The 18,515-nt window shown below is 48.4% G+C and overlaps 9 protein-coding genes across 9 annotated transcripts; 2 read left to right on the top strand and 7 right to left on the bottom strand.

The window, feature by feature from the left end:
- Positions 1 to 88: 88 nt before the first annotated feature.
- On the top strand, positions 89 to 3,296 carry I303_107019 (uncharacterized protein; the record flags this gene model as incomplete). The annotated part of the gene is made up of 10 exons (XM_065969494.1): positions 89 to 225; positions 325 to 390; positions 514 to 768; positions 868 to 1,111; positions 1,230 to 1,436; positions 1,519 to 2,221; positions 2,276 to 2,590; positions 2,694 to 2,819; positions 2,892 to 2,953; positions 3,060 to 3,296. The coding sequence occupies 10 exons, from the start codon at positions 89 to 91 to the stop codon at positions 3,294 to 3,296; spliced, it is 2,352 nt and encodes a 783-aa protein (XP_065825566.1).
- A 307-nt stretch (positions 3,297 to 3,603) lies between these two features.
- I303_107018 (uncharacterized protein) lies at positions 3,604 to 5,593 on the bottom strand (the record flags this gene model as incomplete). The annotated part of the gene is made up of 6 exons (XM_065969493.1): positions 3,604 to 4,026; positions 4,121 to 4,214; positions 4,285 to 4,361; positions 4,422 to 4,686; positions 4,753 to 5,457; positions 5,553 to 5,593. 6 exons carry the CDS (start codon positions 5,591 to 5,593, stop codon positions 3,604 to 3,606), a joined length of 1,605 nt encoding a protein of 534 aa, XP_065825565.1.
- Positions 5,594 to 6,002: 409 nt separating this feature from the next.
- On the top strand, positions 6,003 to 8,767 carry I303_107017 (uncharacterized protein; the record flags this gene model as incomplete). Its single annotated transcript, XM_018409700.1, has 2 exons — positions 6,003 to 7,164; positions 7,230 to 8,767. 2 exons carry the CDS (start codon positions 6,003 to 6,005, stop codon positions 8,765 to 8,767), a joined length of 2,700 nt encoding a protein of 899 aa, XP_018260703.1.
- Positions 8,768 to 8,848: 81 nt separating this feature from the next.
- Positions 8,849 to 10,046, bottom strand: I303_107016 (uncharacterized protein; the record flags this gene model as incomplete). The annotated part of the gene is made up of 4 exons (XM_065969492.1): positions 8,849 to 9,131; positions 9,287 to 9,494; positions 9,618 to 9,688; positions 9,769 to 10,046. 4 exons carry the CDS (start codon positions 10,044 to 10,046, stop codon positions 8,849 to 8,851), a joined length of 840 nt encoding a protein of 279 aa, XP_065825564.1.
- A 303-nt stretch (positions 10,047 to 10,349) lies between these two features.
- Positions 10,350 to 11,521, bottom strand: I303_107015 (uncharacterized protein; the record flags this gene model as incomplete). The annotated part of the gene is made up of 3 exons (XM_018409698.1): positions 10,350 to 11,253; positions 11,331 to 11,384; positions 11,442 to 11,521. 3 exons carry the CDS (start codon positions 11,519 to 11,521, stop codon positions 10,350 to 10,352), a joined length of 1,038 nt encoding a protein of 345 aa, XP_018260701.1.
- Positions 11,522 to 11,989: 468 nt separating this feature from the next.
- Positions 11,990 to 12,434, bottom strand: I303_107014 (uncharacterized protein; the record flags this gene model as incomplete). Its single annotated transcript, XM_018409697.1, has 2 exons — positions 11,990 to 12,252; positions 12,374 to 12,434. 2 exons carry the CDS (start codon positions 12,432 to 12,434, stop codon positions 11,990 to 11,992), a joined length of 324 nt encoding a protein of 107 aa, XP_018260700.1.
- Positions 12,435 to 13,439: 1,005 nt separating this feature from the next.
- Positions 13,440 to 13,814, bottom strand: I303_107013 (uncharacterized protein; the record flags this gene model as incomplete). Its single annotated transcript, XM_018409696.1, has 2 exons — positions 13,440 to 13,672; positions 13,748 to 13,814. 2 exons carry the CDS (start codon positions 13,812 to 13,814, stop codon positions 13,440 to 13,442), a joined length of 300 nt encoding a protein of 99 aa, XP_018260699.1.
- A 1,849-nt stretch (positions 13,815 to 15,663) lies between these two features.
- On the bottom strand, positions 15,664 to 16,139 carry I303_107012 (uncharacterized protein; the record flags this gene model as incomplete). Its single annotated transcript, XM_018409695.1, has 2 exons — positions 15,664 to 15,962; positions 16,040 to 16,139. The coding sequence occupies 2 exons, from the start codon at positions 16,137 to 16,139 to the stop codon at positions 15,664 to 15,666; spliced, it is 399 nt and encodes a 132-aa protein (XP_018260698.1).
- A 478-nt stretch (positions 16,140 to 16,617) lies between these two features.
- Positions 16,618 to 18,051, bottom strand: I303_107011 (uncharacterized protein; the record flags this gene model as incomplete). The annotated part of the gene is made up of 4 exons (XM_018409694.1): positions 16,618 to 16,701; positions 16,774 to 17,294; positions 17,388 to 17,464; positions 17,543 to 18,051. The coding sequence occupies 4 exons, from the start codon at positions 18,049 to 18,051 to the stop codon at positions 16,618 to 16,620; spliced, it is 1,191 nt and encodes a 396-aa protein (XP_018260697.1).
- Positions 18,052 to 18,515: the final 464 nt, after the last annotated feature.

Below are 18,515 nucleotides of genomic sequence, written 5' to 3'. Positions count from 1 at the left end.
TACAAGGTCGTGTACAGCCGATATACGATAGTTAGGCCTATATATTCGAAACATAGCCCTTCCTCTCCAGTCATATCTACACGACAAAATGCCAAGACACATCCTCCAACCACTGCCCAAGGCTTTCCAGCCTTCCCTGTCTCACCGGCATCATCGTCATGACGAAGGAATGTGGGAGAACCTCGATAGGGTACAGGTCTTAGGCGAACGCGATGGTCATAGAGGGTATGTACAATCCTCAAGTATAACTGGTACTGCCGATGTGTGGTGCACGGCTGCTTGTCGTCTCACATATGCTGACTTTGTGAATTGTCGGATTACTAGATGTGTCAATGCCATTTCCTGGTCTGGAGATGGAAAGACATTATTGACTGGATCAGACGACAAGCGGTGAGTTTTCTCTCCGTGTCTGACCTTTACCAAAATCCGGCGAATTTGTAATGTTGTATATTCTCCTTCAGCTATAGAAGCATCGTAGCCAGTTTATATTGTTGGCTGATCCAATTTTGACAGAATCTGTATCTGGGAACCTGACTCTAACCCTTCGTCTTCTTCTTCTTCGTCCTCATACTCTCCACACCCTCTGAAGTTGGCAGACACCATCTCAACAGGCCATCGAGCCAATATCTTCTCCGCCAAATTCCTGCCGAATACTAACACCCCGACGATCGTATCATGTGCGGGTGATAGGGATGTCAGGGTGTTCGAAGTTGAACGGCTCGTTCGGGATAATCTGAGCGGTGAACTGGTCGGTGAGAGGGGTGATGGGTGAGTTGACGTCCCCAACTTCCTTTTGCGTCACGACATGGCTTCCCATTTCGGGATTTATATGACAAAAGCTGAACAGGAGCTGATACCCTCGTCCAGCGTGACAATCCTCAAATGCCATAAAGACCGGACCAAACGAATCGCGACGGAGAACTCACCTTACCTATTCTTGACGGTCTCGGAAGATGGGACTGTCCGACAACATGATCTGCGAAGACCACATACATGCAGATCACAGTGTCCTGAACCTTTGTTCTACGCTCCCAAGGGGGTCGATCTGTACAGTCTGAGCGTCAGTACGGTCACACCGCATATCTTCGCTGTAGCTGGACGTACAGATACTGTGAGTTGTCTCATCCCCCGACACGTTTCGTCCATTTCCCTTTCTCCAACTGTATCATGGGTTCACTGCGAGAATGGTAGACTTCAGTACAGCTGACAGTGTCATGTGCCGGACCCAGGCTTTTATATGCGACAGGCGAATGATACCTCGTCAGACCCCTTCGTGGGGTCCACACATCCGATCTTCCGGCCAAGTACACTGTGTGCGTAAGCTAGGGCTACCGAATGAAGAGTGGGACAAAGTAGCGCCCAATAACGGCAATCGAATGTTCGGGGAAGAAAGACATATCACATGTGTTAAGATGAGTCCGGAACATGCGGATGAAGTGTGTCTTACTATTCCCTCCCCCGACTCCCCTACCGTAAGCTTCCCTGCTGATGAAGCTTTGTGTATTCTGGACGGTATAGGTAGCAGTGGCCTTTGCTAAGCATTCCACAGCGCTTTTCTCGATATACGATTCCCCGCCATCTTTCTCCATGCGGAGTAAATCACCAGTCATTGTACCACCTAATGGCGAAGTAGCGAGAGCAGCGGGCTCATCTTCGCCTAGTAGTCGAAGACCACAAGCGAGAGCTAAATCGAAAACACCCTCCCCCGTCAGACTGAGAGCCAACCGAGGAGCTTCGCCCATACCGATGGACCCTGCAAACTCAGTTGCGGCGACTAATGAAGAGCCTCGTTCTTTCAATGTCTCAGACTCAGCAACAAAGAAAGAGGAGGAGCGCTCGGTGGAAGGTAAAGAAGACAACAGGACGAGTCCGTCGCTGGGTAAGAGAAGGCAGTCTGACAGGGAAAGTATACTGCCCGAGTCTAGTGTCCCTTCAAGCAGACCAAGGAGGATCAGTGATCTGATTGATCATGATGATGAGGGCGGATTGACCTCAATGTCGCTAGATGATACGAAAACAGTCGACGCTGTGTCTGGAAACTCACAGGGGGGGTCGGACGATGGTACTACGGCGATGAGCAACGCGCAGCGGATCGGACCCCCGACTCCTCCTCACTCATACTCGTGCACCGCAGAAGACTTCTTGCGTGACGATGAGGATGAGGATGTAGACGCAAATGGGAACGATCAAGGGGCCGTCAACACCGATGACGGGGAAGATGGTCCGTCTCACACGGTTCTTCAGATCTGAGTCAAGCTGACAGAATAAGATTTAGAACCGAGTTTATCAGACATGGAAGATCTAGCTCTGGATATCCTGGATCGAAATGGCATGTTAGACGAGATCATGGATGAGGAAGAAGACGACGACGATGCTTTAGATGAGTTTGACGATGAGGCAGATGAAGATATGGTCGATGAAGCAGATGATGGGGACGAGGACGAAGAATTCATGGATCCTGATATCGATTTACTCGGATATGGAGGATCCAACGCGTCGGATTTGAGTGCGAAAGCGTTCGATCATGTGGAGATGATCTATCCTAGGAGGAGTTTCAAGGGAGCTAGGAACGTGGAGACTGTCAAAGATTGTAGGTTGTCGACGTGTCTCCACAGTATCTACAGAAAAGCCACTCCGGAGGAACACAGTCACCCGTGATTGGGCGTGGGCTGATCAATTGTACCGTACATTAGGCAACTTCTTAGGTGTCCGAGCGGACAAAGTATGTTCAGGAAGCGATGATGGTAATTTCTTTGTATGGGATAAAGATACAGGTCGATTGGAAGGAATATGGGAAGGAGATGGATCGGTAGTGAACGGTGAGCACAGCTACCTCGTCCTTCTCCTCCGTTCCGATGGAAGGGGACGTAGCTCATGCATTTGACTGGTAGTGATGGAACAACACCCAACCTTGCCTCTGGTAGCTGTCAGCGGGATAGATAATACCGTCAAGGTAAGTCCAATCTGGGACGTGTTCCGCATTCTCTTCTTCGCCTTCTTGATAGGTCCATCATGAGGTGACAACGGCTAATGCTGTTTTCTTTGCTGTGCAAGAGTAGATGTTCGCGCCGACTCATGCGTCGATCACACCGTCGTTCTCCCGAAAACATCTGTCGGAGACCATCATAGAGCGTAATACGCGAGCACCGCGATTCCTGTCTGGCGGATCGTTCGAACGGGCGACGTTATTGCAGTTCTTAGCTAGTAGAGGCATCACTGTACGCAGTCAGGCGCCCGACGCTGACGCGATGGAGGGGGAAGACGGTGACGGAGTCGAAGGGTGTGCTACGCAGTGAGCAGTACATACCGATTATATGGGTGTTAATCCAGAAACCCCCTATCTGTGTTGCTAGGAGTAGATGTTGTAACGTGATCAATGAATTAGTCACGTCGCCATTGCACTAGCAGTATACATAAACAATGCATCTCTCGCATATCAGAAATATGTTAATGTATATGTACTCGTACCGTACAAATACAAATGTTCACACCTACACAAAGCAGCCACATTCTCCTCCGGACCTTGAAATCCTCTGACTCGATGCTACGTGACAGAACAATTACACATGCACAGTTATCAAGATTCTCATTTGACGATTCTCTCTACCTGATGACCGATTTCTTACTTCTTCCTCCCATCCCATCGTACGCGTCGTCCCTTTCCTTCTTGGCCTGCTTGACTTCCCAGACTTTCCAGAACTTCAAATTCTCGTCTCCTGCACCAGTACACAGAGTCGTCCCATCCGGACTCAAGCTCGAGCAGATAATCCTAGAATCGTGCGCTGGGATTTCCCAGATCTTCTCCAGGTTAGGATAATTCCAAAGCGTGATAGTATTATCGGGGTAACCGTGTGTGCCGAGGATCTCCTTTGAATTGGGGGAAAATACGAGAGATGTGACCTGGGTTGTAGTTGCCAGACTAGATGTTCTGGCGCCGGTAGAAGTCGACCAGAAATGGATGTGTTTGTCGGCTGTGCCGCCTCCTGAAGCGAGGAGGGATGATTGCCATGGACACCATGCTAATGCCTATAAATCCAGAATTCGCGTTCAGATCTCCATCAGCCTTCCGCTCAGTCGATGTTGCTCATCTCTACCGGCAAGTCGAAATGTTCAGACTCACTTTAACAGCTGCGGTATGGTTCCTCTTTGTCCACTTGGATACTCCCCTAGGTACACCTTCACCGGTCTGTAATACCGAAGCACCGATTCGACCGCTATCACATCATGAAGCTATGATCGGCACGTGCACGCTTTGGCGTAGACTGCAGAACAACTATGACTCACTCCCAGCAATTGACGACGTTGTCATTTCCTCCAGAAGCAAGGAATTGTCCATCACTTCTCCACGTCAGACCACACACCTAACACAACGAAACTGCTCAGTTAATCGCTACACTTGACGCTGACCGCCTGATACTCACCTCAGCGTTGTGCCCGACCAGCTCCATGACCTTATGTCGAGATACTCTGACATCATGATGATAGATGCTTCCGTCTCTGCACCCTGAACTGAGCACATGACCGTGCCATGACATGGATGGGATACGAGCCGCATGGCCACCCATCGTACGCATCTTTTTCCCTTCTTCCACATCCCAAATCTCCACTTCTCCCGCATCAGTCCCAATCGCCAAGAACGCTCCGTCGTCGGACCATGATACTGCCGTGACTTTCGGTCTGTCCTCGCTACCAGGCCAAGTTATCCAGATGAGCATGTCTTAATCCCGAACAGCAACAAAAGTTGTGACTCACCTCTCTTCGCCTCCACCAAGGGCATTCACCGTCCCACTTTCTGCATCCCATACATATCCCGTATCTCCCAGCCCAATCGCTACTCTGTTCGCGCACGACCAGTCAATCAAGTTCAAGTAATAATCATCTTCGAAACCCGGCGCATCAAGTACACGTTCAGGTACATAAGGCGGAGCTCGTTTCTTGCTACCCTCTTTCCCAGCTACATTGCTTCCTGTACCCCTGTTCGCCGCCGCTGAAGAGTGCATCAGGTAATTTCGCTGAGCATCCAGGTGAGATGTAGCGTGCGATGCGAGCGGGGGAGCGGATCTGAAAGACAAGATACGTCGGTTGTTTTGGGGTAAGCCTAGAGTAGCTGATAAGCTTGATGTAGTCTGATCAGCTAAGGTCGAATTTGATCGATCCATAGAAGTATCGGGCGTGTTGCCGTGAGAGTGCGAGTCCAGAGCTAGAGTGGGGAGAGTGGTGGAAGAATGAGAGGAATGATGGAGCGAGGCAGGTCGGGAAGGGACGAATCTGTCTAATTCCCTTCGATTGGTCTCTTTGGAATCCTTTCGCTCCATATGCAGGTAGTCTAAAGAGCTGCCTCGGGACGAGATGTCCATACGTCCCATACCCTCTCTGAGGGTCGCTATGGACTCCTCGGCCGGGGAGACCCGCCCCTTCTTGGGCGAACTGGTCAACTTGCTAAGAAAAGGATTGGAGCTGCAGCACACCGACCATCAGCCAAAGCAGCGGTAAGGATAACACAGCTCTTTGGATGCCCAGAATGAAAGACGATTGCTTAGAGGGTCACTCACACATCCGCAGGAAGGTTGTTCGCGCCAGTATCAGACAACATGTTGAACGATATTGTAGCGGAGCAAGGTGATTGAGCACCGGCAAAGCTTGTTTGTAGGAGTGCAAGGCCACAGATCTGAAGTATAGGTGCGAAGGCGCTTTCGATAGCGATTGACGAGAGCAGATGTAGATGATAAGAATGAGTCCGGTCGTACTATATATCTATTGGACAAGCAAGGTTGAATGATACTAATTGAGGATTGATTTGTTTGTCTTGACCACAGAGAAAAAGCATTCGCGTAACGCGCTAAAAGAACAGCCATGCGCTTACGTAAGCAGATTTTGATCTACTATTAAAAGTTGAGACTTGGTGAGGTCATGTTGCTAGCAGTCAAAACAAAAGTTGGATAGACCGTCTAAACAGCTATCGAGCCTCCATTCTTACTCGCAGACACCTCACTTAGGATTGCATGGCCACCCTCCGATCCGTCGCAGTGGCTGGGCCGGGACCACAGACACGGCTTTATCGCTTGAGCCTTGCGTCTACTTTCACTCGCCCTTCTCCCGCCGCATCGAGATATTTACGCACATCAGCACCTGGATACGCCTACAAGAAGGCTAAGATCTCGAAAAGGAATAACAATGGTCACCCTCGAAATGCACAACCTACTACGCCAAAGCATCAGGCTGCTGTTGCCAGTCATGCCGACGCATCAAAGCATGGCGCAGCCAAATTTGACGATGTCATCCTACTTGGACCTCCGCCTGATTACCCTATTCACAATAATGTAGATCGCCTACTTGCGGCGCTGCAAAATTCCAGTCTAGGTTCGGCTTTGGAAGAGTGGTCTCTCATCTGGGACTTGCGATGTGTATCGAGGCTCTCTTCGGCGGACTTCGAGGCGATCTCATCATCCATACGGAATATCCTATTTGGTAACAATTATCCTCATCTCGGTCGGATGGCGCTGTATCAGCCCGCCCAACTCGGTCACCTCAAGAACATGTCGATCGAAGCAGGGCTCAGAGGATACGGAACAGGCTTGTACGCCCTCACGCTGAAGCTGATCGGCTGCGGACGGCCTAAGGACGTCGTAGATATATTCGATAAATACAAACTGGGGATGAGGGAATTCCAAGGGAAGAACCATGAAGATCTGTTCTCGTGGGACAGAGAGAGAAGGCTATCTGCAAGGCTAGAAGATATGGTGGACGGACAAGCCGGATTGAAGGAGATGATGATGGTCAATATCGCCGCTCACACCTTAGTGAACACGCTGGACGAGAATGTGTTATTTTCGATGTTGGATAGTCAGATTGATTTCCGGCCGACAACAACATTCGACTTCAGATCCATCGAACACGCTTTTCGGGCTTGCAAGTCCTCTCACTTGTTCAAGCAATTCAGGCAGAATATCGATAAGTTGGTTCTGGCCCTAATGTGTTATCATCCGAATGCCCTTGTCGCCAGACTCACCTCTCTGGGCATGAGTAGACAGTACGACAACCTGAACAAGCTTTACGGTAGGGTTTTAGAGGCTTCGATCGGAGCAGAAGCATTTCTGAGACCCAAAGATCTGGGTGATTTCAGTGTGGTGTTTCGAAACATTCCTTTGCCCCCTAGCATTTGGCGTGAGTCGGCTCAATCCCTATCAAATTGTTCCGGACTAACGTTGACACATTGATCCATCGCTTAGTGCAATTCATGAAAACCTTTGAATGGGCTTCTGATATCGATGCGATCGTGAAGATGCTAGATCACGACTTGCCGCAGCGGGGCTTGACGCCAAATGGGCATTTCCTATCTTTGGCCATGCTGTACATGGCGATCATCGCCAAGCGGAGAGAACTCCCCCCAAGTAAACGCTCCACAGCCAGGTCTTTGGTCGACGTCTATTGGCGGAGGCTATCCGCACAAAATTGGCACGTCGAAGACGGGCCTTTCTCAAGGAGGATCAGGACCTTGAGCATACTTTCGGGGATGGAACCCAACTTACGGTCAGAGATAACTCGCTTGTTCGAGGCGGCGAAGGACGGTCATTTGGGCAAGATCGGACCTAAGACACGAGCTGCTTTCTTGGAGTTCTTCATGCGTATGTCTCCCACCAACACAGCTCTGCAGAAGGCTCTACACGTGTTCAAGGTCTTCCCATATGACGTGGAGAACGAAGGGAGTGGGATGGACATGGCCTACGCGGTATTTATCAGGTTGTTAGCCCTTGGTCAATGGACCATTCAAGAAAAGCTCAGAGCTTACAAGGCAGTCACCAAGTCATTCGTTGCCACTGGTTTTCCGCTCAAGACACATCTGTTGGGCCCATTATTGTCGATTCAATTGCAAGTCCTCGATGTACCGATGGAAACGATAGTAGACATGACTCTCGACGCGACCATCACAGCCAAACATCCTGCGCCGGGTATTCAACGATGGGCAAAAGTACTCTATGGCTTACTCACGAAGTGGACTCATACTTCTTCTCCGAGTCTACTCGAAAGTCAAGCTGGTCTGCTGATACTGAAGAAAGCGACACAATCGGAATTATACGGAGTCACCAGATTCAGAGAAGTAGGGTTACTCATGTCGTTCCTCGTTCCGATCGCTAAGGCTACCCTACTCAATGCGGAACAACGACAAGAGTTGATAGATATGGCTCTGGATATCTTCCCGGGGGGAAAAGAGAATGTTTCGATAAATATGTGGATGGACATCATTGGACATTCGTTCAATAGACCAGACAAAGCTGGGTATGCGGAAGGATGGAGAAGGTGGAAAGAGATGAGAAGCATAAGGAGTGTACCGGCGATATGGTGGTCGAAAATGCTGGAAATGGTGAATCAACACAAGAAGCGCGAGTGGGCTCTGGATTTGGTTAGAGATGCTTGGTCGAGCGATGAGATACCTAGAACAGATGGGTTTTGGCTGCGGGCGAAGTCGTACGGCCTGACAAGTGAATTAGGGATAGACGAAGCGCTAGATGATGAACAAGCTGCGTATTTGGGTAGACAAGTGGATGAGCGGGAGAACGGGAAGAAGAAGCGGGCGAAAGATTTTATTGCGTCGGAAGGAGTCTTCGTAGAAGGTCGAGCACGATACATGCCGAGACACTCCCTGGGTGGCGTATCAGAGGATGAGATCATGGAAGAAGAGGCGGAGGAGAACGATGATCAAGATGGAAACGAGGATGAAGAAGGAGAATGGGAATCGGAAGAAGACATCGAAGGCGAGCGCGTATGATTATCGTCTACTATGCATAAGTATCAAGGCGGCTTTGACTGATAATTATGCATATATGTACTCTGCAGTCAGGCGGTCAAATCACCTTCTAGTCGAATATGATCTCTTACTCTTGTTTTTACTACTGCTCTTTCCGCCCTGACTCTGCCTTTGTCGATCGTGACGCCTTGCTTCTCTTCGAGATCCTTTCCAAGGCCATAAAGCTGCAGCGGCCTGTACAGTCCTCTCCGCAATCCCCAATTCAGCTTCAGCTTCCTTCGCCGGTCTTTGTCTCTCCGATTCTGCCAGCTCTATACGGCTGTACATCACTTGCAACTCGGCAAAAGTGCACCACAACACGGAAAGAACGAAGCTTGTTGTGCCGCTTCGATTCGAAGTCGACATACAGGATATCAGTAAACAAGCTCGGAACGATAGCAAAGGCGAACGCAACGATACGCAATGCCGTACTCCGCACAGAGAACACTCCAACAATGTCGAGTCGCAATCTATTATCGACAAGGGAGACACAAAACTCACAGCCACAATACACCGACTTTCTGTTCAGACTGAACACCCTCCTTGATCTCTAGTGCATGAGCGATACAACGGTCCGCGATGAGGACGATGGAGGTGAAAAGCGGTCCGAAGAGAGGTAAGATCGCGCCCCAGCGCCTGCTGATCGTAGCTTGAGGGAATTTGCAGAGGACGAAGGAGAACCACGAGATGATGAAGAAAATCACTGCGACTACGATTTCAGATTAGCTTAGACCGTCAGATACCCGCCTGCTTCATGTAATTCAGTGCATCCTCCGTGGTGATAGTCTGTACACATTGATACAAAGATTGAGTCAATGTACGGTCTGCTCACTGGCTAAATGTAATTGTAAAACCTGTTGTATCGGTTTAAAATAAGCCGGTGGGCTTGTCACTGCTTGACATCTACGCCTGACGAAATCAGCCTGGTTCCATCCTGTAGTTCCATCGTTCGTGTAGATTGGCCATACTCGAAGAGTACTCACTCTTCTCCGACTTTACAGACACCCAATCCGCCCAGATCCCATACATCTCCTGTATCCCTAAATCCACTCGGATCGCTCTTCGTGCCGCCCACCGAGGTGTTGTTTTGATCTCTATTTCTGTACTCGACTCGTAGCCAGTAGAAACCAGTCTGGGGGCCAGATACACCAGGCAACAGCAAGAATAATATGGTTAACACCGCCAGAAACGGTACAGCGATTTTGGTCAGTACGATAAACCAGGAAGGCGGCGAAGCGATTTTAGCTCTGCAGGAGGTCATTGTGTTCGATCAGATAAACTAGCCAAGGCTCTTCATAAGTCTGTCAGTGTGTCCTTTTTCGACTTTTGCTTTCAAGTACAAGTAAGTCGGCGTAAGCAGGCTTGATGGTTGCGACTTGTCTTGTGAATGCAGAAAGGAGCCATCGATAATGAAACCCTATCTCGGCCGGGGTGTGACATGAAAGGATGATGTCGAATACATCAAACAAAACCTTATTGTGCACATACATCACGTTTCCAATGGACGATTTCCCTTCACCCTAAGTGTCTAGCTGCCACAGGATTGTTCATTCGTCTAACAAGTCTAAGATCCATATGTCCTCCTCCATTCATCTAATAATTCTAGATTCACCACACTCCCACCGCAAACCACCAAAATGACCCTCGAATCCTCTTTCAAGTCCGGTATGATCTCCTTCAACCTACCTTCGTAGGCCGGCGCCAAGGTGGCTCCACACGCAGGCTCAACAATCATATTCTCCTCGCTGGCAAACTTCAGCAGCGCCTCTACCGCTTGCTTGTCGGTGACTGTCAAGCTTTTCACCGTGTCCTTATTCTCGGTGGTATATTGAAGCGCTTGCGGGGCGACTCGAGTAGCTCCAAGGGAAGTAGCGATCGACGTGATTCCAGGTAAAGTAACCAACTCTCCCTTTTCCACAGACTGATATAGACTATCACATCCAATCGTTTCGACGGTCACCACTTTCGTCTTGTTCTGCTTGGATTCTAAGCCTTTCATAATTCCGCAGAACAGACCTCCACCTCCCACCGAGCAGACTACCGCATCTGCCGCTATCCTTTCTTCGCTCTGTCCATTTTTTTGTCCTTGTAAGGGAGCTACCCCATCTATAACGGCTAATTGCCTCTCCCACTCTTCTACCATTGACGAAGCACCTTGCCATATTTCTGGATGATCGAACGGCGGAATATAGACACCGTTGGGATCTTTATCCAACAGCTCGTTCCGTAAATACTGGTCGCATTCGAACCATGTTGCTCCGTGTTGTATGACTTCTGCTCCGGCTGTCTCTAGTTTGGTGACCATGAACGGCTTGATGAGTTGTGGGACAACGACGGTGGATTTGTACCCCAAAGTAGAAGACGCAGTGACGCAGGCTAAGCCTGCATTACCGCCGGAGGAGATGTAGAAATGAGGTGTGCGCGAGGGATCTGCTTTGATGGATTGTACGATCAGGTTACCTATACCTCTATTGAATTGACCAATAAATCAGCTGGAGATAGACAAGAAGCGGGGACGAAACTTGGTATAGGGTTTCAGACTCACCGTGTCTTGAAGGACTTGCTCGGTTGAAGGTTCTCAAGCTTTTGAAATACTCTGCTATAGGTTCAATCAGCATACGGGCTGTCCAGAAGAGGTGCCGATGTTTCTGCTTACCATCCGTTGAGCTTGGACAGAGATTTTGACTCGAGGAGCGGAGTCTCAATCCATGGTCTTGAAGGTGTAGTTTCGGGCATTACAGTATACCACGATGTCTGTATTTTCGATTTCACAAGACTTTCACACACGTACGGAAAGTGGTATCGATCTGCCTCTTGTTGCGAACGTTTCATGCAGCGCGTATTCGCAGAGATGAGCTCGATCAATAACGGTAAAGCGTTGTATGGCCCGAAAGCACGGAACACAAGGTTAACGAACATGCTAGCACCCTGCCCCGCGCTCGAGGAAAGATAGTTCGAGGTAAATTACGATCCTGCATAGCCGAAGCCGAATTTACGTTACCGCACGGGCATTGCCGATACACTTCTAGATAGCGTGCGGTCCGAACATGCGAATAGCTGCTGAGTGATCGTTGCTGGCTGCCTTACTGCGTTTGTGCTATGATTTGGTACTTGAGTACGATTTGCATGGTGCATTCTGCGACCTCATACCTAATTACAGTTTACAGTACTAGTAGACTGCCCCAGTACACGTTCCCCTCATTCTCACACCTGACCATGTTTGAATTTCTCGTCATAGCATTTGGGATGATACCAATCCGAGGAACGCATCCGGAACCACCAAGACTTGTATACTTGCTCCTCTAGCTCATCGACTTTCACCCCTGGTCGAAAAGGCGTCTTACAATACTTACACTTGGGATTGAATAGACCCAGGCCCTTTCTAAGGTTGCGCTTGTCGACCAAGTGGAAAGTGTACAACACGATGAAAGCCAGAAGGGCTACGATGCCAGTGGCAATTGCGGCAACTATATCATAATGATGAGTGCTCAACGTCTGTCAGCCAGCACATTGGTACAAGCTCATTTGACTGTTCACAAAATTGACCGGACATACGATGTCGGCAATCGGGGAATGTTCAGAACTCACTCATGATTCTCGCCTTGAGGGCATCGTCCGCTGTGGCGTTGTCATTGCTCTGCGATGACATAGCGACGAACCGTACGGATGGTTGGTTATACACGGCGAGATGATAGGAATTATATTATGATCTGAGATCGTTTGGCGATGATGTTGTCGACGGACTCGCCAGTGTTCTGGGCTTTGAGGGTTGGTAATTTTTATGCTTATTCTTGAAACGTTCAAATCGATGTCTTATCGTTTTCCACAATACTTCCAAGCCTCTGGAGCACAAGACTTTGATCTTTTTTTGGTCCAAGATCTCCGAAACTCCAGGGTGTCTGCCTTTTATATAGGCAGTGTGCATCTAGATACCGTACGCTCTTGAAGCAGCTGTCGATGCTCTTTTCACGCGTCAGCTATTAAACACAGCTTCGTGTCACAGACTCTGGAAAGATCAATGGTGCAGCTACTTTGATCCATTGAGGCTTGAGTTGACTCACTTTGTGACGCAGAAAGGAGTGCTGATACTCATTCATTGATTACGATCTACAGCACGGGGATCAGAGGATGTACAAGCTCGTAAGCTTCCTTCTCCACAAGCCAGACATTCGTTCCGTGATCTCTGCGCCGGTCGAATTATTTTTGTCGTACTCACTGCTTCTGGGCGAAGGCTACGGCTCAAACACCTTAAATATGAGCGTGAGATGAAACGTATCCGCGCATCTGTTGCCTGACACAGAGCAGAGTGATCTTCTGTGTGGTCGCACTGCCGCAGACACGCGGCTGAATCAGCTCTTCCAGGCCATGGATGTCTGATTCATATGACGTGAAGCAGGCTCGGTCTCGTGGTAAATTATGCTGTTGGGGCACCGCCGAACTGGCCACGTAAGCCCAACCGCTTGTACCGCGCTCCATAGTCATATTGCCCTCGATCGGAAGCAGACTCGAGACGACGGAGAGCTCATCATTTCGCGGAAGCTTAGCATCACTTAGCTGACTAGCAAATCTCCGGGTAAGAGATCGAATACTTCATTCGCCACACATTGTCGTTCATGTGTCCGACCGATCATCGGGAAGTGTCAATATATCCATTCTACGCATCTCTAATTCTACATGGGTCATGATACATGACGTCGCGCCAAGGGAAATAGAGACTCTTATGCTCATACTTCAATCCCGGAGCTACGGGATCTGGGCATTTCCTATTGGAACAAGTGGCTCTTTTTCCGAAACAGCTCTTATCCTTTCGTCTTCTATACCTCGTACAGTACACGAAAGTGGAGGCCAACAGGGCAAGCACGACCAGAAGTCCTGCTATTATACCGACTGAGAGAGGTGAAATCAGCCATATCTCTTTTTTCAAGTCCACGAAGGAAATAGGCCGGTAAAAACTTGACTCACCGAGTAGTGGCACTGACATGCCATTGTCATCGGTAGCATTTTTGGCAGTGGTGGTGCTTTGGGCCATTATGATGATAGTCACGGGCGGGACGGACGAGAAAATGGGGTGGATGATGTCAGATTGGTTGATGATCCTTGATGGCGCTTTCCGATCTTTCAAACAATTACTGAGTAATGAATTTTTACTTCTTTTGAACAGAGTGCGCGAGATGGAACTATTGATATGGTCTTGCGCGAACAAACGCGATTTATTTGGTTTTAATCTTTTTGGGAATTTGCGACGCAGATCCTATCGCCAGCGCCATCGATTTTTCGCTTCAAGCATTTGTTTATATAACCTTTCTCTTCGACCTACGGCGTGCGATCTGAGGGGGCGACTGGAGATCAATCCATTGATGTATAGGGATGTAACAGAATCCGGCGTTGAGCAACAAAAGCTTATTTGATATAGGATCGCGAAAGGAACTTGCCTCAAACGCGCGTGCATGCTACATACAACAAGTGAGTGAGAAGGTGAAAGGATCATATCAATCCATTGAGCTTCTCCTCTATGGTCTGGATCTATCCGCGAAACACGATCGGTGATAGTACAACACAAATACGTAGATATTTAGCCTCTCATACACCGTAACATCATGTCGGACACGTGCGGACTGACAAGCCTGTCGATAAACTCATCGCTGTAGAATTTCTGAACACCACAGGTAGCATCTCCTTCGAGGACCCACATGAAATTTCAGACGACCAATCGCGAAGGTATTGCCCATACTTAATGCCACAGAATACATGGGGTCGCGCCGTACAATCACAAGCCACCTACTATATCTCATTTACAAGGGTCTGACTATTGCTTTCAGGATGATACAGTATCTTAGTGCGGTTTCACGCTTCCACAGCCTTACCAAATCTATCCTCGTAACATCTCACATGATAAAGCGTGACTTTCCTGAAGCACAGGATCTTCGCTTCATCTTCTCTTGAACGACTTTCTTGTTGCCGTTCTATACGATGATTACAGGCCGTGCACTTGGCTCTACCGAAGAAAGACGCTTTTCCTTTTCGTTTTCTCGAGTTTGCCAGCAAGATGAGCCCCAGTGTTACCGCTAAACTGGCGAGGATGAAGAAGACAATGCCAAAAACCGTATTCGCTCGGGTGTCAGTATTTACACAACCTTAAACACCCGCCAGTAGTGAGTTGTAGCAACTCACTTATCGGGCCTTTATTAGCTGTCCATCCGGAGTCTGTGGCCTCGTCGCTTGACATCTTACAGATATTTTTAGCTCACTTCAGTGTTATGTTCTCAATAGCTCGGAAGATTTTAATGATGTGTTGATGTGGTGGAGGACAGCTATTATTGACCTTTTGAAAATTACAGGTGGGAATATAACACAGTATACTGTAGTATCGCTATTGCGACTTTTATAGGAACGAAGAGCGGTTTAGTCAATCAGTTCCAGCTCGACGAGTTACGTACTTTATTTATACTGGTGTGATGAACACTCGCTCGCCATGGTCGACATCGCTGAACCTGACGGCTGAGACATATATGTGAAACGAGGAGGGAGAGATGAAGGGTGAAGGTATGTAAAGGCTTTTGCAACTGTGAAACAGGATCTCCGCGATACAATGGATCTGCCACATGCAGTTGAAAGAAGCTGGGACGGGCTGATACTTGACCAGATGCCATTTTCGAAAGTACATCACCAAGGAGCTGTTACCCGACAGACGACTCCACCAGACGCCGCGACTGATCAAAGCTGGCCGGTTCATAATGATCATTGCAGTCGTAATGCTTTTCATTGTAATCATACGGTCGGCATGACATGCTTACTGTATCTTTGTGCACTTGCCTATTCTCATCTGCGTTGCTGCACTCTGTACGATATACATTGAAATCTACTCTGATCTTCGTAGACTATGGGCAAATATGTACAGCTCTCCAATAATCCGTCCATGTACTTTTCGGGAAATGCTTATTGCCTGAAGCGCAATCCTCATGATACAGCTTAACCTTTGGTAAACAACCTAGACTCTTACTTTCAGAACATATCCTACCTGCCGCCTCTTCGTCTGATGGGAATCTCTCTCGACATAAATCGCATTTTGCCCGTCTCCAGAAGTATCCCGCTCTCCTCCTTCTATGCCTGTTTTTCAGGAAAAGAAGTACTCCGTAGATTACACATAATGCTAAGATGACTGCTCCGATCGCAAGACCTACATTCACAACCAGCACCACCGCCCATCAGCCACCATCTTCTCGGCTGATGTTATATGGGCATCGCACCACTCACCAATCATTGGCCAGTTGGTATCAGTGTTCGAATCTTCCCTTGAAGCTGAACTGGAGGTGATATATGCATCAGACGTATCGAGATTCCTGTCGGTGGACATGATTTAGGAGTGTGATGTTATTGGCTGCTAAAGGGTTGTCGAGAGATATCTTTTCTTTGATTAATTTTGATCTTTTTCGTTCGTAGCGCTTTGAGCAAGTGGAGAAAAGGACGAAGGGGTACGAGCATACAAGATGACGCTTTATATAGATGAGTCGAGGAGCAAATTCTTCGCAGATCGGCAACTATCATGTAAGTGTGAGTTTTACAACGCTTGTTTGTTTGATACAACTCAAAGGATCCGTGCCAGACATTGTCTCGCAACTCGTTTCGTACATATTAGTAACACTGAGACGCAGGAAGGAAGCTCTCTCTTTTCAGCCCGTATTGACCGAGGAGGCAGACTTGGCGGTTTCAACATCACTCAGGTACTTTATCAGAGTCTGATTGCTAAAGGTCGATAGATCAGTCAATGGAGAGTAGAGTAGAGTGGAGCACTGGACTAAGTAATATTCCATGCGAAAGGTCATCGCTACATATCAAGATAAAATCTCCAACACATCCTTCTTGAATACTTCCCCAGCTTCCCCGCTCATAGCACTCGTATGGACACCATTCGGGTCCTGCAGAAGAACCCATAACATCATTAGCCCAAAGATCACCCCATCACTCGACAGTAGGCAGTCTTGACTCACAAGTCTCATCCTCACATCCACACCATCACCTTTCAGCCCCTTACCAAGCGCCTCAATCTCGACGCAAAACAATTCCTTGCCGCCATAATGTACATACACCCTCACTTGCTCTTTCACCAGATAATCCCATCCTCCACTTATCATCTTCGCGGGCGAGGCGTATCCTGCATCGAGGAAAGAGGGTGTATAATACCTCATAGCGCTTTTCACCGCTCTCCTAAGTCGGAAGGGCGTTAAATGACAATACGCTTTTCGTATTTGTGTCTGCGAATTAGCGTAGGTAAGGGTGAAATCTGCCCAAGGTGAAGATAAGAACAGATACCCCGCTTGAGGTAGCCCAAGATCTCTCAGGTATTGAGAGAGGAATAGAGCGAGGTGTGCGCCCGCTGATTCGCCAAGAATGATTACGTCTCGAGGACTGAATCCGAGGGTCTGGGTGAGGTACAGGTACCCTGCCAGCACGTCTAGAAGGGGTGCAGGAAAGGCGGTTGAGGCGGAGAGGGTCTTGCGATAATTGACACCTGATTCGATTGATACCAAAAATCAAAGTTCAGCTTTCTGTCAATGCCTGTCTTCATCCTCATGGTGGATGAATACCGACTGAATTGACTCACTCAGACATCTCAGACCGGTGGCATTGGCAATATCCATAGGGAAAGTCGTCCACATCGGATGTCCTCTGATATAGCCACTACGTGACGCACAATATCAGCTCATGGGTACGGTGAGCCTGCGAATAGAATTTACTCTATCCAGATTAGTAGCTCACCCTCCATGGATATGCATAATCACCTTCTCCCCCTTTTTTGCTGGTTCATCGTTTCTGCGGAGCGACGCTCTAGGCGAGATCCAGAATCCCGCTCGCTGAACACTTTGCACGCCTTGCACATCGGCTATTCCTATGATATACTTCTTATCCACCGGTTGAAGGGTAATCACTTTCAAACTGACGAGCCTTCGGACTTGAGCATCGAGGAAAGATTGTCCAGGAGGAGAAATGCCCCAATCGTCCCAATCTTCAGGCGGGGGAGGGATCCACCATCCCGAAATGCACTGAGACAACTTCGCTAGACCCGTGGAGATCTGCCGGCTGAGCGTCCATGAGGGGAAAGGTCGAGGCTCGAGCACATATAACAGAGTTAAGCAAAGTACAGCGAAGGGAGATAACGCGAAATAAACCAAGTTGGTACAGGCGATTATGAGTTTGTAATTTCCCAACGAGGGTGCGTTGGGCGCGCTGGAATCAGCTGTTGGTAGAGAGCGGATGTATCGGGACATCTCGAGCTACACCTTCTCTGAATTGTCAAACTGTCAATCTGTCAAGGTGGCCAACACAATGCTATGTATACTTGCATCAACTCATGGTTGAACGATGGTGTGTGAGCTCGACATGCTGAAGTTAGTTACACAATTGGACCCAATTGAAAGCTAAGCTATAAGTTAGCTACATCGGTATCGGTATCGGTTATACCCGTCGGGCCGGATTTACGCCGGTCTCACCCAGGAGAAAAAAAGAGACACCCATAGACATTCGTACTCGTAAGGTAAGTCGTCTTCTATACTATTCTCTTCACAAGCCAATTTGTTCTTCATACTGGAAATCAGCCAGCCATAGGCTGACAAGCGCGCCGTACTTCTAGCCCAATGACAGAAACACTATGTTACTATCTTTCGTTGCATTCCATGAGCTATGATATAAAAAGATACTCTCTTTCACTGATCGAAAACTATTTACGCTACAT

This window comes from Kwoniella dejecticola, chromosome 9, assembly GCF_000512565.2.
Source record: "Kwoniella dejecticola CBS 10117 chromosome 9, complete sequence".
NCBI classification, from domain to species: Eukaryota; Fungi; Basidiomycota; class Tremellomycetes; order Tremellales; family Cryptococcaceae; genus Kwoniella; species Kwoniella dejecticola.
Note: the sequence above shows the minus strand (reverse complement) of the source record. Positions and strands in the feature narration are given on the sequence as shown.